Source organism: Impatiens glandulifera, chromosome 2, assembly GCF_907164915.1.
Source record: "Impatiens glandulifera chromosome 2, dImpGla2.1, whole genome shotgun sequence".
Taxonomy (NCBI): Eukaryota; Viridiplantae; Streptophyta; class Magnoliopsida; order Ericales; family Balsaminaceae; genus Impatiens; species Impatiens glandulifera.
This window is the reverse complement of record NC_061863.1, coordinates 31546535-31573219: the sequence shown is the minus strand read 5'-3', so window position 1 is coordinate 31573219 and position 26685 is coordinate 31546535. Positions and strand designations below refer to the sequence as shown.

Here is a 26685-nt window from a genome sequence, read left to right as displayed (position 1 = left end):
TTTTAGTTGAAAACTTACATTTTAACTTGTTAAGTATAAGTCAAATGTGCGATATAGGGTACACGGTTGAATTCCATAAACATGCATGCATTGTTAAAAATCATCAAGGTAATACACTATTAACCGGAAACCGGATGGGAAACATTTACAAAGATGATTGGAAAACTAAAATTGAAAATCCCGTTTGCATGATAGCTAGGAATGATCCGAACTGGCTCTAGCACAAACGACTAAACCATCTAAACTTCAAAACCTTAAACTTTATATGTTCTAAAGAATTGGTTCATGGCTTTCCAAACATCAAATTTTCTAAAGATAAAGTATGTGCTGCATGTCAAATGGGAAAACAAATAAAATCATCTTTCAAAAGCAATGGTAACTTTCAATCCGAACGATGTTTAGAATTATTACATATGGATTTGTTTGGTCCGGTTAGAGTAACAAGTCTAGGAGGCATGCAATATACCATGGTAGTTGTTGATGATTATTTTAGATTTACTTTGGTAACATTTTTGAAATCTAAAAGTCAAGCTACACCAAACCTGATAAAACTACTTTTGAGAATACAAAATGAAAAATCTATTCGAATTAACCGAATCAGAAGTGATAGAGGAACCGAATTTACAAATAGTACTTTAACTACTTTTCATAATGATTCTGGTATTAAGCATGAGTTGTCTAATGCTAGAACACCTCAACAAAACGACCTGACTGAGAGAAGAAACCGAACTCTCAAGGAAGCCGCAAGGTCCATGATAGCCGATTCGGGTGTTGTTCAAAAATTTTGGGCCGAAGCTATCAACAATGCTTGTTATACTCGAAACCAGTCTTTAATTACTAAACGTTTTACTAAAACTCCTTTTGAAAGATACCATGACAAAGTTCCTAATATCCGGTATCTTAGGATCTTTGGCTGTAAGTGTTATGTTCACATATACGACAAAATTTATTTGACCGCTTTTGATGCAAAATCCGTTGAATAAATAATGTTGGACTATTCAGTCGTAAGTAAAACATATATACTTTATAACACTAGAACTTTAACGGTTTAAAAAACATCTCATGTTGTTTTTGATGAATCGGTTGAACGAAACACTACATTACCCTTCGACCTTCACAACAGAATGGAAATTTTCAATATCTATTATGATGATGAAGATGAAGTTCCAGTTTATAGACGGTTTGTCAATGATCAAACGGTTGATGCTGAAGCTCAGCCTAATCAAGCTACCTTACCGCAGAAAGTTAACGCTTCAGTTTCAACTGAAGAAATTGGTTGGCCTGACTCTGTTCAGCCTACCGATCCGTCTAACCTTGATCAGCCAACCGAACGTTTGGAAGACACGTCCCATATAAACCTTAGAAGGAATAAAAATCATCCTCTTGAACTAATAATAGGTAACATCTCATCACCCGTCCGAACTGGGCGACATAATTTGGAACACTATGAAAACTCAGCTTTCATATCACAAATTGAGCCGAAAAAGGTGGATGAAGCTTTGCTAGATCCCGATTGGATTTTAGCAATGCAAGAAGAATTAAACGAGTTTGAGAGAAATAAAGTCTGGTACTTAGTCCTTAGACCGAAACATAAATCGGTCATAGAAACAAGATGGGTATTCAGAAATAAACTCAATGAAGATGGTTTAGTTACGAGGAACAAAGCCCGACTAGTGGCTCAAGGTTAAAAACAGGAAGAAGGCATTGATTTTGAAGAATTATTTGCTCTTATGGCTAGACTTGAGGCCATTAGAATATTTTTGACATTTGCGTCTTTCAAAAATTTCAAAGTTTATCAAATGGATGTTAAAAGTGATTTTCTAAATCGTAAAATAAATGAAGAGGTATATGTTGATCAACCTCCAGGCTTTAAAAATCCAGAACACATGAATTATGTTTACCGTCTAAACAAAGATTTTACGGTTTAAAACAGGCTCCATGAGCCTGGTATGACACATTGACCGTATTTTTATTTGATCACAAGTTTACAATAGGTTCGGTTGATAAAACTCTTTTTAAATTTGAGAAAAAGGAACACATATTACTTGTTCAAATATATGTTGATGATATTATTTTCGGATCAACCGATCCAAAATTATGTGATAAATTCTCAAAAATGATGACTGACAAATTTCAAATGAGTATGATGGGAGAATTAAGTTTCTTCCTAGGTCTTCAGGTCAAGCAGATTGAAACCGGAACTTTCATAAGTCAGCCAAAATACAGAGCCAAACTGTTGAAGAAATTCGGAATGGACACATGTGCCGAGGCGACTACACAATTGAGCTCATCTTTGAAGCTGGATAAAGACGAGGACGGTCAAGTAGTAGACATAACATCATATCGAGGAATCATCGGCTCACTACTTAAACTAACAGTTAGTCAACCGGACAACCTGTTCGCGGTCGGAGTATGCGGGGGATTTCAAGCCAATTCAAAGCAATCACATTATACCGCGGCTAAAAGAATTCTAAAATATCTGAAAGGAACTCAAGACGTGGGATTATGAACACAAGATGTAGTAGAATTTAATCATGTGCCGAGGCGACTACACCAATGAGCTCATCTGTGAAGCTGGATAAAGACGAGGACAGTCAAGTAGTAGACATAACATCATATCGAGGAATCATCGACTCACTACTTTACCAAACAGCCAGTCGACCAGATAACCTGTTCGCGGTCGGAGTATTCGGGAGATTTCAAGCCGATCCAAATCAATCACATTATATCACGGCTAAAAGAATTCTAAAATATCTGAAAGGAACTCAAGACGTGGGATTATGATACCCAAAAGACTCTCGTTTTAACCTTATAAGTTATTTTGATGCAGATTACGCAGGCTGCAAGATCGATCGAAAGAGTACAAGTGGGACTTGTCAGTTTCTGGTAGACCGGCTGGTCTCATGGTACAACAAAAAGCAGACCTCATTTGTAACTTCAACCGCAAAGGCGGAGTACCTAGCAGCCAGAAGCTGCTGTGCACAACTTCTTTGGATCCAACAACAACTTAGGGATTTCTGTGTAACTACCGAAGAATCTCCAATCTTTTGTGACAACACAAGTGCAATAGCAATCACATATAATCCGATGTTGCACTCAAGAACTAAATATATTGACATAAGACATCATTTCATCCCGGAGCATGTGCAACAAAAACACATCCGAATTGAGTATGTCTCAACCGAACATCAAGTGGCAGATATATTCACCAAACCGCTACAGGAAGCTAAGTTTTCTTACTTCAGAAATATTTTAGGACTTACTAATTATAAACAACTTATGCCATAACATCAATGCATGCTTTAAAACATACATCATTATGAAAAACTGGGGTATGAACTCAGGGAGAAGCTCTTGCTTCTCAAGTCGTACCTCAATAGGAAATTGAACATTCAAGGATGCTAACTGGAAAGATGTCTCCAGTTAATCCTGACAAATTCATACTATCAAATCACATGTATCTATATTAAGCGGTTCAAATGAATTGGTAAAACAGATAGTTCAAACCAAAGTTCAACAAATGTCGATTCGTCTCGACATTTCTTCACACCGGAATAAGCTATCTCGATAAAACAAGTCATGGAAAACCAACCAATAAAATGCATCATGGTTTCAGTAAACTGAAGCTTTCCGGCTAACTTGGGACGGCTGACCACGTTTTTATGCATACCTTGAAAATGGAACCTATAAATCATAAAACAGTCTACCTCAATCGAGATGACGACACATGTCCATCATCAAGAGGGGAAGACTAACATTTTGTCCATATATTTTTTTTTAATCATGAAAATCTTTAGCCATCATTACTATTGCATTGGAACTAAACATTGTACATCTAAACAAGTTAACCTCATATTAATTACTTGATGACATCACTAAGCACGCCCATATTCTTAACCTAGCCGAACCCTTGGCTATATAAACAAATCTCTCATATCTCAAACTTTTCACAAGATTATTATCAACAAAATACTTGAGCAAATATTATCACAAGAACATTAACTCTTCTCCTCTCTCTAAAAAGATCCTTTTAGCCTACTTTGATTCAATCTACCAATATGAAGAGTACGACATCAAGGAGTTGTTTCTTTCCCTTGAAAGAACCGGGCTAAGAAAATTCTTGGAAAATCGTTTCATCATCGACTACTTAGTAGTCGATGAATTCTTTGAAACTACTAAAGAAGTGCACTGGGACATCATCCTAACGCAAGTCTACAGCCAAACCTTCTTATTCATCGAGACGGATTTCGCTGAATAGTGCGGTTTACCCACTGAAGGGGTAACCGATATCATATACTCTCCGGAGACCATTGAAGAAATGTGTCACTTGTTCTCAAGCTCTAATATCCCGGTTAAAACCTGGGATCCTAAAAGTCAACTTTCTCACAAGTACTAGATTCTCATCGAGATTCTGGAAAAAACGGTTTTGGGTAGGGAAAAGAGCTACTACTATACCCAACAGATGTTCGAAATGATGATTGCTATCACGGTTGGCACCCCGGTCAACTGGTCCTAGATCATCTTCAGCAATCTGAAGAAGATGATCACCACAAACAAAACCAGCTACGCTCTCCATCTGAACGGTTTTTGTGCTAGTCTCGACATTCACTCCAGACCATTAGTCACTCTCCACCCGAAGCATGTGCTAACCAAGGAGAGAGTTCAAGAGATGATCGACAGATGGGAAAAGACAACGGCTAAAAAGACCTCAACCGTTGGATCATCCAACGTTTAATCTTTTATATCCTCTCTTTTAACTGAATCATGACATCTCATTTTCTTATTCTACCGAACCGGTAATTTTGGTGTACTACCGGTTCGGTACATCTTTTTAATGAAAATTATTTCCTTCCTCTTTTAGCCACATTTTGAATCATAAAAATATTAATATTCTGAAAAATATCTTACATCGAATAATCTCAAATCATTCTTGGGTACAGACTTCTTCATTGACCAAACGGCGTGCCTAGTCCGGATAGACTAGACAGCCTACAACGCACCTATTTCCAAACAGGTTATTCTCTTGAAAAGGCATCAAGCATTTAATGACTATACATAAACGATCAGATTTTTCAAAATATTCTCATTAAATGCTCTCCAACCGCCTGCACTATATAAAGACATCATCCCTCTTCAAACAAATCACATTTCAAAAGTATCTCTCTCTCTCTAAATCTTGAACTTCATCTTATTCATTCAAAAACTCTAAAAATGAATGCTCAACTCCGGAATTCAATCATCGTCGACTTTGAATCGGTTCTTAATTCCAGATTTGAAGGTGTCCTTATTCAACCTTTACTCATATCCGGCTAACAACCTTTCTTGAAGGATCGGACACCATCCTCAAAGCGGAGGTGCAAGAGTTCTTCGACAATGGCCAGGTGAGAGATGATAGCATCATCACCACCTACATTGACTGCGAGTTCTATTGACTCACTAAAGAGTCATTCGCAAATTTCTTCAACCTACCATCCGAAGGATTTTCGGATTTTCCAACCCCCACTTTCCAGCAAAAGAAAATTATTTATTCATCTTCTCAGGCACCACTCATCCTGTTATGTCCAAACTCTTCTTTTTCTGTTCTAAAAGGCTAGTAGGGTCAAGGGTGCAATTCTGGAATTGTTCACCCTTATGTATTTATTTATGGGTCATTTTAGGAAGAGACTTGTATTATCATTACTAGGGGCTGAGATATAAATTTCTGTGTTAATGATATGGTGGGACAATTTCGTAGAAGGACCCATGTAGAAGTGGCTCATAATTTATACTTAGGAATAGACTTGCTGTTGCTATTATGAACTGGGATATAATTGCTATTTGTTAACTTATAAAGATAGCCAGAATGTATAAGGGACATGGTATACTAGAGGTTTTTATTTATACTTAGCCAATTTTTATAAAAACAGCAAGTTGCATGGACCCATGTAAGGGGACCCACCAGAATAATTAGGATAAGTTTAATCCTAATTAATTCCCTCTTTAGTAAATAATTAAACCAACTTGCCTATTAAGTAATTTGGACACATGGCATCCTAAAAACACCCCACCATAACCACTTGCATGCCTTCCATTTAACCTAGCTGCATGCAATCCACCTTGCATATCAGCCTTTAAATATACCCTTAGCCATTTATTTTCTTCATCAACAAATTCCATTTTCTCTCTCTATAAGCCAAACATAGGATCTTTGAAGATAAGCAAGAGCAACCCTAGCAAAGAATATCTTCTTTATCCAATTTCGAAATTAAGGCAAGTCTTTCTCAAAATCACTCTTAAAACCCACACGTAGCTATTTATATCATGTACTTTCTGCCCAGATTTTCATATATGTTTGAAATATATGTTTTTATGGCATAACATGGGTTTTATGGATCAATCTAGTTTATAAACATACTGTTTTATCAAGGATGACAATGGTCATCATCTTTTCTAGAAAATACTAGGGTTTCTTGATTTCTTAAGTATAAACTTTTATAAAACAAAAACCCTTAAAGTTTATGCATACATGGGGGCATACTATTATGGATGAATGAGTATTGACGGAAAAGGGAGGAGGCTAACTGGCATGAGCTCTAGTCAGCCAATTCCACATGTACTATCTGGATTATTTATGGGACCAGAGTATTTGGCATGAGCTCTAATTACTGCTGCCCAACTAAAAGACGGTCCAAACAGGTTGAGGGCTTTTAGGGCTGGACTCTTAATTGTGCCTTTTTCAAATACGGCTCAAACAGATTCCTTGCCTTCAGGATTAGCTCTGAATGGTGTAGGGTCAAACATGGCTCAAGATGTTACTGTACAGGCCCATTAACTCATATTTTCTAAACATGCATATGGCTTTTTATGGATTGATCATCTCTTTTAAAGTATGAATCTTTTATGCATACATCTTTCTTTATAAAAGCAAAGCATTCCAGCAGGTTTTACAATATTTAATTGCTTGCTGAGTCATTAGACTCATTATGTTGTGTGTGGTGTAGGTACCTATCCTTAGCTTGTGTACACTTGAAGGAATGAGGCTTGGAGAGGAGCAAGCTATGGGAGACAGTTAGATTTACTTGTCTTTTGTATTAATACTTGGCTTTTATTTTGGGTCCTTTCTTACTGTCTAATGGTGCATGTATATAAGACTTGTGCAGAAACATGTTAGCATGATGGTTTATAGGTTACCCTGTTGTAGTTCATGTTGTTGTTTGATGCATCTTCTATATATAAAATATATTTTTGAACAGAACAGGTGTTTATGGCTTCAGCTAGGGATCTTAAAGTTAAATAGAGATGCATGTTGAGTAGTAGATATTAATATATGAGCAGTGACATCTCAGTTGGTATCAGAGTAACGGTCCCGATCCTTAGCACTTCCACACTATAGCTCCTACAGTTCATCTCCAAGATCTCGCCTTCAAATGTTTGTAAGGTTTATGTGATTAAATGTGATATTAGGATCAATGATAGGGAATTAGAATTCAGTTTATATAGTTTGAAAATATGCTAATCTTTTCTTAGGGTATATATGTGATTTTAGATCTAAGTCAATGGGGAAAGCGGCCAAGGCCCAGTCTTCATCATCTTCTGCAGCAACAGAACCAGATCAGAATACACTTTTGACAGGATTAATTGAGACCTTGAAGGAGAAGAATCATCTTCAAGGGGAGCAAATGAGAGCAATGTTTTAGAATAATAATCATAGTAGTTAGTACTCACCACAATCAGGAGGGAGGGTAAGCCCCTGTGTACAAACAGTTCATGACCTTTAAGCTAGCTAAGTTCAAGGGCATTTCAGATCCTATTGTTTCTGAAGAGTGGGTACAGTCTATGGAAACCATCTTCGAGTTTATGCAGATTTTAGAGGTGGAAAGGGTCAGGTGTGCCACGTTTATGCTGAGGGATGATGCTAGAATTTGGTGGCAGGGTGTTAAGGCAGCGCTTGATCTTAGCAGCATCTCATGGGGGAATTTAAAGAGGTTTTATATGGCAAGTATTTTACTTTGAGCACCAGAAACAAGCTAGCGTGAGAATTTATTGAAATTAAGCAAGGGGATTCGAGTATTGCAGATTATGTAAAGAGGTTTGAAAGAGGTAAGTACTTTGCTCCAATGGTGACCGACAACGCTTCCATGTAGCTTAATCACTTTCTTGAGGGCCTCAATGCTACAATCCGTCGGGATGTGAGACTTAGTAATCCTTCTTCTATGCGGGAAACGATTGATCGAGCTCTAATGGCTGAGAAGGACAGCCAAGATATCTTTAAGGAGGGCCAGACCAAGAGGGAAAGTTATCAAGGGAGGGAGTTTCATGGTCCAGCAACGAAGAGGCCTTTTAATCCGTCATTCAATCGAAATGCCTTGCCCCAGTCATCTTATAATCAGGCTGCTACTTCCCAGCATTCTCAGCAGCCAAAGAACTTCTACCAGAACAACAACAACCAAAGATTTTCTCAAAGGCCCCAGCAGTCACAACAATCAAAGAGGCTTCAACCAGCTGGATCAGTATCCTCAGCCAAATCTTCCAACACTCCAATTCAGTATGTACCATCTGTGGGAAGACTCATATAGGGAGCTGTATACAAGGGTCCGATGTTTGTTTCTTATGTAAGCAGCGAGGGCACATCCAAAGGGACTGTCCCAAGAAGAATGAGGTTGCACCAGGGAGGGTTTTCTCAATGTCAAGGGAGGAGGCCGACCCTAAGACCACGATCATTACGGGTAATCTTCTAATAGCAAATATTTTAGCCAACACTTTGATAGATACTGGAGGAACACATTCCTTTATTACTGCATGTTTTGTTCAAAAAGCTGGTTTAAAACCTGAGGAATTTTTGATGGCATATATATCACTTCCTTCAGGCTCTCACCTGAATTTTAAAAAGATTATTAAGGCCTGCCCAATTTATAATCAGAACCGTAAGATGTTAGCAGATCTTGTGGTAGTAGATATGGTAGGATTTGATTTGATCCTAGGTAAGGACTGGCTATTCCAGCATGAGGCGCAGATTAATTGTAATAAGAAGAGGGTGGTGTTAACAGATCAGTATGGGAAGACCTTTCTGTTTCGTGCGAGTCCAGCATGTAAAAGACAACAACTGTTTTTGGAAAGAGCCACTAGGGTGATGTTTTATAATTGTGCTATGATAATTGGGCAGAAAATTAAGTTGGAAGATATTGAAGTAGTGAGGGATTTCCCTAGTTGATTCCCTAATGATATTTCAAGTTTGCCGCCAAACGTGATGTGGAGTTCTCTATAACATTGAAGCCAGGGACACTGCCAATTTCAAAGGCGCCTTATTGTTTAGCACCTACATAAATGAAAGAGCTGAAAGATAAATTGCAAGATTATCTGGACAAAGGCTTCATCCGCCCAAGTGTGTCTCCATGGGGTGCACTAGTCCTTCTTGTGAATAAGAAAGATGGTTCCAAAAGGTTGTGTATTGATTATAGGGAGTTGAACAAGGTGACAGTTCAGAATAAGTATCCATTGCCCAGAATTGATGACCTGTTTGATCAACTTCAAGGTGCTGCGGTGTTTTCCAAGATTTATCTGCGTTCTGGGTATCATCAGTTGAGAATCAAGGAAGAAGATATAAAGATAACCACATTCCGAACCCGTTATGGGCATTATGAGTTCTTGGTTCTGCCATTTGGTCTAACCAATGCACCAGCTGTGTTCATGGAGTTGATGCATAGGGTATTCCATTCGTATTTGGATCAGTTTGTGGTGGTTTTCTTAGATGATATATTAATCTATTCGCGTTCGGAGGAAGAGCATAGGAAACACTTGGCTATAGTTTTGCAAGTCTTAAAATAAAATCAGCTGTTTGCAAAGTTAAGTAAGTGTGATTTCTGGCTCAAACAGATTGCTTTCTTGGGGCATATTATTTCAGCAAAGGGGTTGGAAGTTGACCCATCAAAGGTGGAAACAGTTAAGGAGTGGGCCACACCAAAGAACATGACTGAAGTGAGGAGTTTCCTTGGATTAGCAGGCTACACTAGGAGGTTCATCAAGGGATTCTCCAAGATAGCTCTACCCCTTATAACTCTAACGCGCAAGAATGTGAAATTTGTGTGGTCTTCTGAATGCGAGACAAGTTTTAATGAGATAAAGCGGTGCCTGACTTCTTCCCAGTGCTTACCATTTTAGAAGGAGTAGGCAACTTTGTGGTTTGCACAGATGCATCGAAGTGTGGACTAGGAGCTGTTCTTATGCAAAGAGGGAATGTAGTGGCATATGCTTCAAGGCAATTGAAGGTTCATGAAAGGAATTATCCCACACATGACCTGGAACTAGCGGCTGTAGTTTTTGCTCTTAAGATCTGGAGGCATTATCTTTATGGTGAGAAATCTCAAATATTTACTGATCATCAAAGTCTGAAGTATTTATTTACTCAAAAGGAGTTGAATATGAGGCAGCGGCATTGGCTGGAGCTGGTGAAAGATTATGATTGTGAAATTTTTTATCAACCGGGGAGGGTCAATGTTGTAGCTAATGCCTTAAGCCGTAAGTCTGGTTCGCTTAATCAAATTACTGCCCAGTCTGACCTGATTCAAGAGTTTGAAAGATAAGAGTTGGTTGTGATTGAGCCAAGGCAGGAGTGCATTCTTGCAACTCTAGCCATTGTTCCTGATCTTGTAGAAAGAATTCGGTTGGGACAAGCTGATGACCCACAACTCACATTATGGAAGCAAAGAGATGAGAAGCGGGAGACACCTTTGTACAGCACTAAGAATAATCTGGTGTATCATAGGGATCGACTATGGGTACCTTCAGTAGGTTATTTAAGGCAAGAATTATTGGTTGAAGCACACACTACTCCATATTCTATTCATCCAGGAAGCACCAAAATGTTCAAATATCTGTAGATGTTGTATTGGTGGCCGGGTATGAAGAAAGATATCATCAAGTATGTTAGTGAGTTCTTAACATGCCAGCAAGTGAAGGTTGAGCGTCAAAGGCCTTCTAGACTTCTTTGTCCACTACCTATACCTGTTTCGAAATGGGACGATATAGCCATGGACTTTGTGGTTTGGTTACCTTTGACCTTGAGGAAAATGAATGTCATCTGGGTAATAGTTGATCGTCTTACTAAGTCAGCACATTTTCTTCCGGTAAAGACAACGTTTTCAATGAATCAATACGCGGAGATGTACTTGCAAGAGATCGTTAGACTCCATGGCATCCCAACCAGAATTGTGTCCGACCGAGATCCTCGTTTTACCTCGCACTTCTGGGAAAGGTTACACAAGGGTTTGGGGACAAAGTTAGCATTCAGTACTGCATTTCACCCCAAACAGATGGCCAATCTGAAAGAGTGATTCAAATTCTAGAAGATCTGCTAAGGGCATGCCTTATAAATTTTGGTGGTGATTGGGAATAAAGGCTGCCATTAGTAGAGTTTACCTACAACAACAGTTATCAATCTTCTATTGGCATGGCACCTTTTGAAGCTCTTTATGGGAAGAAGTGTAGGACTCCACTGCATTGGGATGAAGTTGGGGAAATGATGTTAATTGGGCCTGAGATCGTTTCCAACACAATTTCCTTAGTTAACAAGATTAGAGAAAGATTGCTAACAGCTCAAAGCCGGCAGAAGAGTTATGCAGATAAGAAGCGTCGGGATATAATATTCAACAAAGGCGACCATGTGTTTCTTAAGGTATCTCCTTGCAAAGGTATCATTCGGTTTGGAAAGAATGGAAAATTGAATCCAAGATATATAGGGCCTTTTGAGATTCTGGAGGTAGTTGGTGAAATTGCATATAGATTAGCATTGCCTCCAAGCCTTGCTACTGTTCACAATGTTTTTCATGTGTCCAATTTGAGGAATTACGTTCCTAATGCCAACCATGTGATTCATTATGAAGAGGTTCAGTTAGCAAAGGATTTATCATATGAGGAGAGACCAACCCAGATCTTGGCCAGACAAACCAGGAAGTTAAGAAATAAGGAAGTATATATGGTCAAGGTGCTTTGGCACAACTGTTCCGTAGAAGAAACCACCTGGGAAGTAGAGTAGGATATGCAGCAGAACTATCCTGAACTGTTCCGTAAGTAAATTTCGAGGTCGAAATTTTTATAAGTAGGGTAGAATTGTTATGTCCAAACTCATCTTTTTCTGTTCTAAAAGGCTAGTAGGGTCAAGGGTGCAATTCTGGAATTGTTCACCCTTATGTATTTATTTATGGGTCATTTTAGGAAGAGACTTGTATTATTATTACTAGGGGCTGAGATATAAATTTTTGTGTTAATTATATGGTGGGACATTTTGGTAGAAGGACCAATGTAGAAGTGGCTCACAATTTATACTTAGGAATAGACTTGCTGCTGCTATTATGAACTGGGATATAATTGTTATTTGTTAACTTATAAAGATAGCCAGAATGTAAGGGGACCCATGTAAGGGACATGGTATACTAGAGGCTTTTATTTATACTTAGCCAATTTTTAATAAAAACAGTAAGTTACATGGACCCATGTAAGGGGACCCACCAGAATAATTAGGATAACTAATTTATACGATTCAACCAATAACCCCATCTCTCGATAGGTATATGACAACGTTTTCTACGATTTAATCAAAATCCTATATCTCCATAGGTACATTACATTATTTTCATATGATTCAACCAAAACCCTATCTCTAGATAAGTATATAACATTGTTTTATATAATTCAACCAAAAACTATCTCTCTCGATAAGAACATTACATCGTTTTTATAAGATTCAACCAAAACCCTATCTCTCGATAGGTACATGCCAATGTGTTTATATGAATCAACCAAAACTTTATCTCTCAATAGGTATATGACATTGTTTTATAAGATTCTACCAAAACCATAACTCTCGATAGGTAAATGACATTGTTTCTATACAATTTAACCAAAACCCTATCATTCGATAGGTATATATCATCGTTTTTATATGATTAAACAAAACTCTATATCTACATAGGTACATGATATCGGTTTTATAGGATTTAAACTAAAACCCTATCACTTGATAGGAACATGACATCGGTTTTATAGGATTCAATTATAACCCTATCTCTTGGTAGGTCCATGAGATCATTTTTTGACAATTTAACCAAAACCCTATCTCTCTATAAGTACATGAGACTGTTTTTATATGATTCAACCAAAACATTATCTCTCAATAGGTAAATGGCATTGTTTTTATAAAATTCAATGAAAATTCTATCTCTTGATAGGTACATGACAATATTTTTATATAATTTAACCGAAACCCTATTTCTCAATAGGTACATTACATCGTTTTACACGATTCAACCAAAAACACTACTCACAATAGGTACATGACATCGTTTCCATACAATTCAACAAAAACTCTATCTCTCGATAGGTACATGACATCGTTTTAATATGTTTCAACCAAAATCCTATCTCTCGATAGGTATATGAGATTGTTTTTATATGATTTAACCAAAACCCTATCTCTAGATAGGTAAATGACATTGTTTTTGTAAAATTCAACCAAAACCCTATCTCTCGATAGATACATGACATCGTTTTTATATAATTCAACCAAAACCCTATCTCTCGATAGATACATGAAATTGTTTATTACGATTCAACCAAAAATACTATCTTTCAATAGGTACATGACATCGTTTTTATATGATTTAACCAAAACTCTATCTCTCAATAGGTACATGACATCGTTTTATACGATTCAATCACAAAATCTATATCTCGATAAGCACATCAAATTGTTTTTATACGATTCAACCAAAACAATATCTCTCGATAGGTACATGACATCATTTTTATATGATTCATCTAAAACCCTATCTCTTGATAGGTACATCACATCGTTTATATGTGTGTAAGCATTCACCTTAGCGAGACCACTAGTCTCCTTCGGCGATACCGATCCTAACAAGTGGTATCAGAGCAGCTAGTCTCTATACTCAAGCAACCAGACGCCAGCATGTCTTATAGAGAAAAGGCTCCACTTCTCGAATGCAAAGACTTCGTTGATTGCAAGTTACGCATGCATCTGCACCTAACCACCATGGACGATGAAAACCAATAATGATTGACAAGGAAATGAGCGTATGGACAGCTTAGGAAAGAAGAAGGAACAACCTTGACAATACCTGCAGAAATTCCATCTACAAAACTCAGAACATAAACACATTTGCCAAGATCAGAGGATGTACTACTACAAAAGAAGTGTGAGTGACCGTCATCTAGCTTCAAAAAGGAAACGAGCGAACCAAAGAAAACAAGATTATGATGGTCACTCAAAAGTTTGAAAATATCAAGATGCTCCCCGGAGAAACAATGAAGGAATTTGGTGACCGTTTCACAAGTGTTGTGAATGAACTCTCACTTCTTGAAATGAAATACGAAAACAAAGAGACGATTGTCAAACCTCTAATATCGCTTCCTAGTACTTGGGATATCAAAAACATGGTGATGAGAGAATCAAAAGGTCTTCACAAGATGAAGTTGCATGATGTATTTGAAGATCTGAAAGCATATGTGTTCGAGATGATGTTAGAAAAATTAAGTTAATTTTAACCGGACAAAGAACTTAACCAGTCTCAAAATCCTTATTGCAGGTACTGCACCAGACCGGTCGAGACACTTTGTCTCGAAGAATCCGAACAATCAAGAAAATCGGTTTGACTCTCCCAACCGGCTCGGAAAAACCGTATGAAGCATCCTTTCCGGCCGACTTAATATATCGAGGATCTTAAGGCCAATAGGAAAGTATATTGATAAAATCTGTGAAAGATGACGTAATGAATATCTTAGAAATAAACATAAGAATGGATCCGTGATCTCAAATTATAAGCATGCAATAAAAGCAATGATGATTGATTGTCCAAGATCACAAGCAACCTCATCGTACAGGCGGCTACCCTCGTGCATGACTGCCACATGTACAAAAAGCAAGGCTACCTACTATAGCCGGTTCGGATGACCAATCAAAAGATGAGAGAGAAATATGACCGTTGTCATATTCTCTATATAAAAGAAGCCAAGAGTAGTACAAACACACAACGCGTGCGAGCTAAAAACAACTCAGTTCTTCATACATTCAAGCCTTAAAATATTCTGAGTTCATATAGTTTTCTGATTCAAAGTTGTAAAAGAAATCTGTGTATTTTACCTTGTGTAAAAGTATTACATCATTGTGTGAGTTGTGTAATCGCCGAGCAGTAAATAATACTCGATCAGGGTGTAGTTGTGAAATATTCAAGTTAGTGAATATCCTTCTCACTGTTTGAGAAGAAGGTGTGACGTAGGAGATTCAACTCTGAACATCCATAAAATTATGTCTTGTGTTCTTTACTTTACATTCCGGCTTACTCACTCTAACTGAACCGAAACACTATTCACTCAAACCGAACCGGCTTAATATTCCCACTCTAACCGACTTCTCCTAATACCTTCCAAACCGAATCGTGTACGTTGCTTCAAATTGAAACAGACATTTCCACCCTTGAACTGGGTTCAAGAGTTTGTGACAATTTGTGTAGTGTTAAGAGCGGTTCTAGTCTTTAACTAGATTAGTTCCAATTGTTGTGTGTTGTGTTGTTGTAAGTGATCTACCTTTAGCCGGACCTCGGTCCCCTATCGGCGATCCCGATCCTAACAAGTGGTTTCCGAGCAGGAATCTTAACAATTAAGCAACTAAAAGAAGATGGGAAACATGACCCACAACGATAAGCCACCAATGTTAAGTAGTGAAGCGTTTAGCGGCTGGAAGGTTGAGATGTATCTACATCTGATAACTTTGGATGATGAGATGAAAACCATCCTAAAGGAAGGACCGATACAGATAGAAGAAGAAGTAACCTGTATAACCATTGCATGAGACACATCTTGAAAGACGTGGACGAAAATACGTTCAATAAAATCAGAGATTGTCAAAGTACAAAGGAAGCCTGGGAAACTATTATTCAAATCCATGAAGGAAACGAAAGAACTAAGGAGAACAAAATCTTGGTAGCAACTCAAAAGTATGATAACATTAAGATGAGGCCGGGAGAAAACATGAAGGAATTTAGTGACCGGTTCACTAGCGTGGTCAACGAGTTGTACACACTTGGGAAAAGATATGAAAACTAGGAGATCATTGTAAAAGCATTGAGATCTCTACCAAGTGTATGGCACATAAAGACCATGATGATGAGGGAATCAAGCAACCTTGGGCATATGAAGCTGCACGATGTGTTTGAGGACCTAAAAGCTTATGAATTCGAGATGAAATCTCGGATCGAAGATGAAGCAGCAACATCAACCGTAACCAAAGCAATGGTGACATCAATGGAACCAGCGGTTCCTATATCAACCGCTCCGGCTCCCATCAAAAGCGCTGATCAGATTAGTGAAGACGTGATGGCCATGCCAGAAAAGAAATTCGGGAGATTCATGAAGAAGAATCAACCATCCAACAACAACTACAACTATAATTACGCCAACAAATCCAACGTAAGATGTTTTAACTGTGATGGTTTTGGTCATTACAGGTCGGAATGCAGAAGACTAAGACGAGATGACCAAAAACCGGCAAGTAATTATCAAAGAAACGACTACTAAAGAAACGACAACTAGAGAAATGAATATCAAAGGAATGACCGGCAGCAAACCGAAACCGGTGAAGGAAATGAGATCTAGAAGGCACTTATAGCATCTGACGGTGGAAGCGACTAGGCATACTATTACAGTAAAAATGACGATGAAAAAGTAACTGCCTCATGGCAAATGAAGAAGAAGTATTTGACTTTTCCTCTGAAGAATTTACTAAAGAAGACCTAGTTATTGCACTCAACGATATAGTCGCTGAGTTCAGAAACTTGTCTTCTCTTATACCGACTCGGTCAAACTATGAAGCCGGAGAGTCAAGTGGTACCGCTGGTGAGTCAAGCGAAACCATAGTATATGAACCGGTTGGACTATCGAGAATGAGAACCTCAAGGAGACATTTCAATCGGTAACCGAAGAAAATGAATGAACCGAATATGTCACGGTTGCCTTGAAAACATCCAATGAAGCGGTAAGTCAGATGTCTAAATATCAACGACATCCCAAATGCAAATTTGGACTTGGATACAAAAACAACAAATCCGCCAACCGGAACTATTCCAACGGGATGACACTGACAATAGAAAATCTTCCCTTTATAAGATTTGTCAAGAGCTCTTTAACCGACAATGAGGCAGATCGTTACTTCATACTGGAAAATGAAATGAAATACGTAAGTCCAACCGACTCGGAAAAATGGCTTCATTCTGAGAGAAGGAAAGTCAATCGGTAAGAAAGTAAACAAACCGATACACCTTCACAGAGAACTAATCAACACTCACTACCACCACAAAATAATGCACTCTTAGGAAGACAGAATGATGAGAATCCGAAAACCGGTAAAACAATTAGAACCATTACTGGAAAAGTTATCCGACTTATTAAAGTCTGGATCCCTAAGGGACTAATCAACCACGGACCTAACTGAATGTGGGTACCAGAAAGGTGTAAATATTTATTTTTTGCAGGTCAGGAGAAGCAAGCGGTTAGAAAACTCGGAGTGGTACTTGGATAGCGGGTGTTCAAGACACATGACCGGAAATAGTGGACTACTATCTGATATTATTTATGAAGCCGGAGTAATGATAATTTTCGACGACTTCTCAAAAGGTAGAGTCGTGGGCAAGGGTAAGATTGTCCATGGCAACCTGTCTATAAACAATGTGCTCATAGTAGAAAACTTGCAATTTAACCTATTAAGCATTAGTCAAATGTGTGACATAGGGTATACGGTTGAATTTCATAAACATGCATGTTTAGTTAAAAATCAACATGGTGATACTCTCTTAACCGAAAATAGAATAGGAAACATTTACAAAGTAGATTGGAAAACTAAGATTGAGAACCCGGTTTGCATGATAGCTAGGAATGATCTTAACTAGCTCTAGCACAAACGGCTAAACCATCTAAACTTCCAAACTCTAAATTTCATATGTTCTAAGGAATTAGTTCATGGTTTTCCAAACATCAAATTTTTCCAAAGATAAAGTATGTTCTGCATGTCAAATGGGAAAATAAATAAAATCATCTTTTAAAAGCAAAGGAAATTTTCAATCCGAACGATGTTTAAAACTATTGCATATTGACCTATTTGAACCAGTCAGGGTAACAAGCCTAAGAGGCATGCAATTTACCATGGTAGTTGTTAATGATTACTCTAGATTTACTTGGATAACATTTTTAGCTTCTAAAAATCAAGTTACACCAAACCTGATCAAGTTACTTTTAAGGATACAAAATGAGAAATTTATCCAAATTAACTGAATCAGAAGTGATAGAGGAACCGAATTCACAAACAGTACATTAACTACATTTCTTGATGATTCTAGTATTAGGCATGGGTTGTCTAGTTCCAGAACACCTCAACAAAATGGTCTGGCTGAGAGAAGAAACCGAACTCTCAAGGAAGCCGTAAGGTCCATGATAGCCGATTCGGGTATTGCTCAAAATTTTTGGGCTGAAGCTATCAATACTGCATGTTATAATTAAAATCGGTCTTTCATTACCAAACGATTTACTAAACTACCATTTGAAATATACCATGACAAAGATCCTAACATCTGGTATCTTAGGATCTTTGGCTGTAAGTGTTATGTTCACATCAACGACAAAAGTTATTTGACCGCGTTTGATGCTAAATCCGATGAAGGAATAATGTTGGGCTACTCAGCCGTAAGTAAGGCATGTAGAATTTATAATACTAGAACGTTAACAGTTGAAGAAACCTCTCATATTGTTTTTGATGAACCAATTGAACGTAACACTGCAGTACCCTTCGACCTTCACAATAGAATGGAAAATTTTAATATCTATTCTGATGATGAAGATGAGGTTCCGGTCTATAGACGGTTTGTCAATGATCAAGCGGTTAATGCTGAGATTCAGCCTGATCAAGCTGCTTTACCGTAGGAAGTTGACACCTTAGTGTCTACCGAGGAAATCGGTCGGCCTAACTCTGTTCAACCTACCGATTCGTCTAACCTTGATCAGTTCACCGGATGCTTGGAAGACACTACCAGAGTAAACCTTAGAAGGAATAAAAATCATACACTTGAATTTAATAGTTAACCTCTCATCACCCGTCCGAACTAGGAAACAAAATTTGGAAGAGTATGAAACTCAGCTTTTATATCACAAATTGAGCCGAAAAAGGTGGATGAAGTGTTGCTAAATCCCGATTGGATTTAGCAATGCAAGAAGAGTTAAACCAGTTTGAGAGAAATAAAGTCTAACACTTAGTTCCATCTCAATGCTTTCACAATGATCTGTCAGTTTTCATATCTCTTTCCAAGTGTGTACAGCTCGTTGACCACACTAGTGAACCGGTCACTGAATTCCTTCATAGTTTCTCCCGGCTTCATCTTGATGTTCTCATACTTTTGAGTTTCCACCAAGAGTTTATTCTCCTTAGTTATTTCATTTCCTTCATGAACCTGAATGATAGTTTTCCAGGCTTCTTTTGCACTTTGACAATCTTTGATTTTGTTGAACGTATTATCGTCTATAGATTTGAAGATGTGTCTCATGCAATGGTTGTCCAGGTTATTTCTTCTCCTATCTTCAGCCGTCCATGTTCCACACCCTTTTTCAATTTTTATCGGTCATTCCTTTAGGATGGTTTTCATCTCATCATCCAAAGTTATTAGATGTAGATACATCTGAACCTTCCAGTCTCTGAATGCCTCGCTGTTTAGCATCGGTGGCTTATCGTTGTGGGTCATGCTTCCCATCTTCTTCGGTTAGTTGATTATTAAGAACCTACTCTAATACCACTTGTTAGGATCGGGATGGCCGATATGGGACCGGGGTCCGGCTAATCGGTAATCTCTTACAACAACAACACACACAATTGGAACTAATCCGGCTAAAGACTTGAACCGCTCTTAACACTACACAGATTGTCACAGAGTCTTGAACCGAGTTCAAGTGCGGAAATGTCCGTTTCAATCTGAAGCAACTCACACAATTCGGTTTGGAAGGTATTTAAGAGATATCAGTTTAAGGAGGAAGCCGGTTCGGTTAAGTTAATGATATTTAGGTTCGGTTGAGATACTAGGTGTTTCGGTTCGGTTAATGGTAGTAAGCCGGACAAATAAAGAGGAAAAACACAAGACACAGATTTTTATGGATGTTCGGAGAAAACTCTCCTACGTCACCCCTTCTTCTCAAACAGTGAGAAGGATATTCACTAAGGAATATTCAACAACACAATACGATTGAGTCTTATTTACTGCTCGTAGTTCACTTTACTATATTCACACAGTATTTGTAATACACTTCTACAGATTTGTAAATACACAGAATGTAAGACAATTTCGGAAATTTAAATCACTATTCAAGGTTGCGCGTAAGATATCTTTTTCACTGTTGCTCTCTGTTTTTGGAGACGCTTCGACTTCCTTTTATAGTGAAAGGATGACAACGGTCATCTTTTCTCTCTCCAGGAGATTGGTCGCTGGAAGCCGTGCCGGTTCAGAAAGATTGCGTGCATGCCTTTCCATTTAGGACACATGGAAAACATGCATTAGCCGACCGCCTGTTTCAGAGATTTGCTTGAAATCTTGAAATCGGTCATAGGAACAAGATGAGTGTTCATAAATAAACTCAATGAAGACGGTTTGGTTACAAGGAACAAAGCCAGACTAGTGGCTCAAGGATACAAACAGGAAGAAGGCATTCATTTTGAAGAATCATTTGCTCCTGTGGCTAGACTTGAAGCCATTAGAATATTTTTGGCATATGCAGCTTTCAAAAACATTAAAGTTTTTCAAATAGATGTCAAAAGTAGTTTTTTAAACGGTAAACTAACTGAAGAGGTGTATGTTGATCAACCACCCGATTTTAAAAATCCTGAACTGATAAGTCATGTATACCGGCTTGATAAAGCCCTTTATGGTTTAAAACAGGCTCCAAGAGCCTGGTATGATACCTTAACCGAATTCTTGTTTGATCACAAATTTACAATAGGTTCGGTTGACAAAACACTTTTAAAATTTGAGAAAAAAGAACACATTTTACTTGTTTAAATATATGTGGATGATATCATTTTCGGTTCAACCGATCCAAAATTATGTAAACAATTCTCAAAGTTAATGACTAACAGATTTAAGATTAGTATAATGGGAGAATTAAGTTTCTTCCTAGGTCTTCAGGTTCGACAAATCGACACTGGAACATTCATCAGCCAACCTAAATACACAACCGAACTACTTAAGAAATTCCAATGAGCTCATCTGTGAAACTGGACAAAGACGAGGACGATCAAGGGGTAGATATAACTGCCTATCGAGGGATCATCGGCTCACTTCTCTATCTAACAGTCAGCCGACCGGACATCCTGTTCGCGGTCGGAGTATGCGAAAGATTTCAAGCAAATCCAAAACATTCACACTATACAACGGCTAAGAGGATCTTAAAATATCTGAAAGGAACTCAAGACGTGGAACTATGGTACCCAAAAGACTCAAGTTTTAATCTAATAAGCTATTTTGATGCAGACTGCAAAATTGACTGAAAGAGCACGAGCGGGACATGCCAATTTCTAGGAGACCGGCTCGTCTCTTGGTATAGTAAAAAGCAAACCTCAGTTGTCACTTCAACCGTAGAGGCAGAGTATCTAGAAGCCGGAAGCTGCTGTCCTCAACTCCTCTAGATTCAATAGTAACCAAGGGATTTCGGTGTAATTGCTGAAGAGTCTCCAATCTTTTGTGACAACACCAGTGCAATAGTGATTACATATAATTCGGTGATGCACTCAAGAACGAAGCATATTGATATCAGACACCACTTCATCCGGGAACACGTTCAACAGAAACACATCCGACTGGAGTATTTCTCAACCAAACAGCAAATGGCTGACATCTTCACCAAGCCGCTACAAGAAGCTAAGTTCTATTATTTCAGAAATATTTTGGGACTTACTGATAGTAAACAGCTTATACCTTAAGTGTTAATGCATGTTTTCAAAAATCAAAACCTTATGAAAAAACGATGCATGAGCTTAGGGAGAAGCTAACGCTTCTCAAGCCATACCGCAATAGGTAAATAAACAATTAGGGATGCTAGTCGGAAAGATGTCTCCGGTAAAACAAGTTGGGCGGTTAAAATTACTTGGGTAAAACAGATAGTTTATTCCCTAAGCTGAACAAATGTCGGCTTAGCTCGACACTTCTTCACACCAGAATAAGCTATCTCGATAAAACTAGTCATGGGAAACTAACCAATAAAATGAATCATGATTTCGGTAACTGGATTTTTCCGGCTAAACTTGGGACAACTGACTGCTGTTTTCATGCATGCTTTGTTGATTAAACCTATGAAACAGAAAAACAGTCTATACCTCAATCAAAGTGACGACACGTGTCTATCACTAAAAGAGGAAGACTAACATCCTGTCCATATTTTTAAAACCATGATGAAAATATTTTGCCATCATTACTTTGTCATTGTAAATAACCATTATACTCTTACACAAGTTAACTTCACAATAATTACAAGATGACATCTCTAAGCATGCTTACCATCGGCTGGATATTTAAGTAGCTAATCTAATCCAACTTCAAAACACTATTCATCACAAGAAAAATCTCTAAGCAAAATGTTCTAGAAAAATGTCTTGCTCTCTCTACAAGAAAGATCTTCTAGCCGATTTCGAATCAGTTGCTAATGTTGAGGACAATGAAGTCTAATGCATCTTTAGAGCTCTCGAGAGCACCGGTCTCAAAAGGTTCTTAGAAAATTGCTACTCCATTAACTACTCCTTAGTTAATGAGTTCTTCGATACAACAAGGGTGATACATCCAGAAGTCATCTTTGCTCAAGTCCATGGAAAATCATTCCTTTTCAGTTCGATAGACTTCGCAAACTTTTGTGAGCTGCCAACTGAGGGTGTTACCGATCTCATCTACTCTCCAGTGTTCATCGAAGAGATGAGACACTACTTTTCCGGCTCTATGACCCCGGTTAACACTTGGGGACCCAAGAGTCTGTTCGCTAACGAATACCAAGTTCTTAGTGAGATCTTAAGTAAGTCCATCCTGGTCAAGGACAATTCACAATCATACACCCAACGCATATTCGAGATGATGACTGCCATCACCGAAGGAACTAGGGTGAACTGGTCGAAGATCATCTTCGACAACCTGAAGGAGCTAATCATCTCCTACAAAACCGGCTACGCTCCACAGCTGAGCGATTTGTTCAACAACTTCAACAACTATCACGGTTCCGGCATCATTCTCCACCCGAAACAGTTATTGACAAAGGAGAGGATTCAAGAGATAATCGACAGATGGGACAAGGCAAAGGCCAAGAAGACTACAACCGTCTGGCCATCCCACTATTAATTCTCTTTTGGTTTTAAAACCGACTAATGATGTTCCTTTCTTGCTTCCTTTTCCCATCGCTTTACCTAACCGGTAATTTTGCTGTACTACCGGTTCAGTACATCATCTCTTAATGACAAACATTCATTTCCTTTTCGGCTCAATTTTTTAGGACTCAAAATATTAAATACATGCATCTTCTCAAGGAAAAGCTGCCGAAAATAATCAAAGCGGAACATCACCCAAAACCAAATTTTTTATTTTTTTTAAATCTACATTGGAAAAGATGTGATCATGCCCCTAAAGACGTGCCTAGTCCGATTAGGCTGGTCAGTTCATATCATAAATTCCTAAAAATTATTCACTTGAAAAGGTACCAAACATTTAATGAATTTATTGACAGGTCCGATTATTCTCTCTGAAAGATGACCTGGCCCCTCATATCCAAATACTCCAAGACCTAATCCAGCGGTCAATCCTGGGACATATGCCGAATCAGTTGTACACTCGACAAGTGTATGACCTAATGATCGTAATCATAAAACTATCACCCATAAATTGGGCATCATTTATCTTCAACAACTTGAAGGAGCTCATCACGGCTCCCATAAGAAGAATAGGCTTTGCTCCCCAAATCAGCCAATACATTTGCTCCGTCATTCCCAATGTTGGACCAGGAGTCCCGGTATGCCCTGCCAACACACTAACTAGCGACATGATGGAAAGCTGGATTGGGAGAATCGAGAACCGGACTGGCTATACCGTGGAGGAATGGATCTTGAGAATGGAAGAAGGGGACTACTATCAAACTTATTTTTTTTATTTATCCGGTCATCTCGGTCATTTTATTGTACGACCGGTTGACCACTCTACTTATTATCTTCGGTTAATCAAAGTCATCTACTCATTCTAATGATTCCGGTTTAAAATCAAAAATTCGATATCATCTTAACATCGGTTAAAACATTCTCTAATAAAGGCACAAATTCCGGTCTCACATCAAAAGTTCGGCTAAATACAAAATTCGGATAAACTCAAATTCAACCGCCAATAGCTTATCGCCCCTAGTTTACCCCTCAAATTTACCGCCCGGATTTACAGCCAACAGTTACCGTAGTAATTTTTGGAGAGAAAATTGGCGCCTAAAATCAGAACGACTTGATGATTCGGTTTTTAACCACCAAGTAATTGCTTTCTATATAAACAAGAATTTGGATCATTCATCATCTCACGCTTTCTCTCTCTAAAAATCTCAAAACTCTTTCACTCATATCTCTTTTATTCATCTTAATCTCTCGTTTATTCCATCATGGGACGTGAATACGCTCTATTCACTTACATTCTGCAGATCGATTTCAAGGATATCGAGGAAAATGGAACCAGCGACTACAAAACTTTGATCGGATCCCTGAAAGATTCCGGTATTGAGACATTCCTGGATGATCCATTTGTTCATTATCAGGATGAGGTTCTGGAGTTCTTCAGCCAGGCAAGTGTGAAGAAGAAGGTCATAACTTCCACCGTATGCGGTGCAACTTTTGAAATCAATGAAGAACTATTTGCTGAGGCTCTCGGTCTGCCCAATGAGGGAAGGGGTTTTCAGACCGATCTATCTGAAGCCGATTTTGCGGCGGCTTGGCTGGCGATCACGAATGATCCAGCTGACATGGTGGATCACACTAGCAAGAAAAGTAAACTGAAGTCGGAGATCCGGTGGCTGATGGATATAATCTCCAAATCCCTACAAGGAAAATGGGGAAATTTCGATAACATGACCCGGATGAAACATGAAATGATGATTGGAATAGTCCGAGGTGACAAAATTGACTAGGCCGGTGTGCTCTTCGAGCAACTATGTGAAGTGGTTGCAGGGACAAAAGATCGGGTTCAAACCTACGCCATGCCGATTGGAAAAATTCTCAGACATTTACAGATCCCAATCGGTGAAGGTACACCCCTATCAAACTCTAAAATTATGAATGCTGAGAATGTTAGGACTAGGATTGAAAAAACAAAGGAGAGAGCTCCAAGGGCCAAGGCTTCTAAAGAGGCCGAACTAAAGATCTCGAAAGACAAAAACCCTAAAGAAGATGAACCTAAAGAGAAGGACACCGCAGTAAAAGGCAAGTCAAAAATCAAGAGAGCGTCTAAGAAGAGAAAGTCGATTGAGAAGAAAGCGGAAAGCGGGTCTCACGATTCCGAAAGGATATCCTCCCCCGACCCATCCGGTACGATCTTTAAGGAAACTCCAATTATGGTGGTGATTCCACTTCCAGTTCCATCTAACTCACCAGTCAAAGAGAAGGATGCAGCCGAAAAAATCCCTTCTCCAAGACAGGCCGAAGCATCTACGAGTCGGGCTGCTAAATCTATTGAACAGGTTAGTACTCACACTCATAACTCTGAAATTAGGAAATCCCCTCCTAAGAGCATTGCGGATACAATAGAATCAGTCCGGCTAAGAACTTCAGATGTGGTACTAGACGTAGCGAAAGAAGTTACTCAGGCAAATAATGACGAGGCGACAAGTAAAATTGTTGAAGAAGGTCAGGCTGTTAAAACTGACCGGTTAGATGATCCGACCAACGAAACGGTCAACAATGAAGAAGAAATACCAACGGTTTGTCCTCCGGTTCAAGAGGGAATTAATACAGAAAGAATTACGACAAATCCGGGTGCTGAAAACCCCCTTCCTACCGAGCATTCATTACAATCGGCTCTTAAGGTGCCGGTCATTCCTAACACTGCACCGGAATCCTCAAAACCAGTTAATGAAGAAGAAGAAAATATTCTAGTTCATGGAGGTAACACCACTGAAAAGAATTCAATAGGTCCCGGTGGGGACGATACTTTTCAAATAGATCAAAATTCGGATCATGGGAAACTGGCTACTATCATTACTCCATCCGAATCTCCAACATAAACCCATAACTCCTTAGCAGTTGCAGCTGAAACCAGCGTAAGAGAAATTCTCAAAAGGTTTGGGGATCGGGCGCACGAGATATCTTATACCTTCTATGACTGGTGGAAAATCCGAAGTGAAGTTCCATTCGATAAATTTCCTTCGGCTGAAGGGATCTGACCAGTGGTTGAAATTGGTAGATCTAGACCAACCAGTATTTCGGCTGACAAAATCAGATTTTATTCCTTTGGCTATGTCCAGATGTGATCTAGACGAAAAGAACGTCAAAGTATGGGCCATGACCGAAGTGTTGGAGGCCTCCAAAGACATGATCCTTACCACTGAGGAAACTAAGGCAAGGGACTCTTTGCACGAGATCATTGCCAAGATTGAAGGCGAAATATCGGA

General features: G+C 38.6%; 3 protein-coding genes across 3 annotated transcripts; all 3 read left to right on the top strand.

The window, feature by feature from the left end:
• Window positions 1-2556: 2556 nt before the first annotated feature.
• Window positions 2557-7676, top strand: LOC124924571. The gene is made up of 3 exons (XM_047464590.1): window positions 2557-2672; window positions 2831-2977; window positions 7526-7676. The coding sequence occupies exons 1-3, from the start codon at window positions 2557-2559 to the stop codon at window positions 7674-7676; spliced, it is 414 nt and encodes a 137-aa protein (XP_047320546.1).
• A 70-nt stretch (window positions 7677-7746) lies between these two features.
• On the top strand, window positions 7747-9190 carry LOC124924570. The gene is made up of 3 exons (XM_047464589.1): window positions 7747-7974; window positions 8124-8489; window positions 8600-9190. The coding sequence occupies exons 1-3, from the start codon at window positions 7747-7749 to the stop codon at window positions 9188-9190; spliced, it is 1185 nt and encodes a 394-aa protein (XP_047320545.1).
• Window positions 9191-25275: 16085 nt separating this feature from the next.
• Window positions 25276-26298, top strand: LOC124924569. Its single transcript, XM_047464588.1, has one exon. The coding sequence runs from the start codon at window positions 25276-25278 to the stop codon at window positions 26296-26298; it is 1023 nt and encodes a 340-aa protein (XP_047320544.1).
• The last annotated feature ends 387 nt before the right edge of the window (window positions 26299-26685 follow it).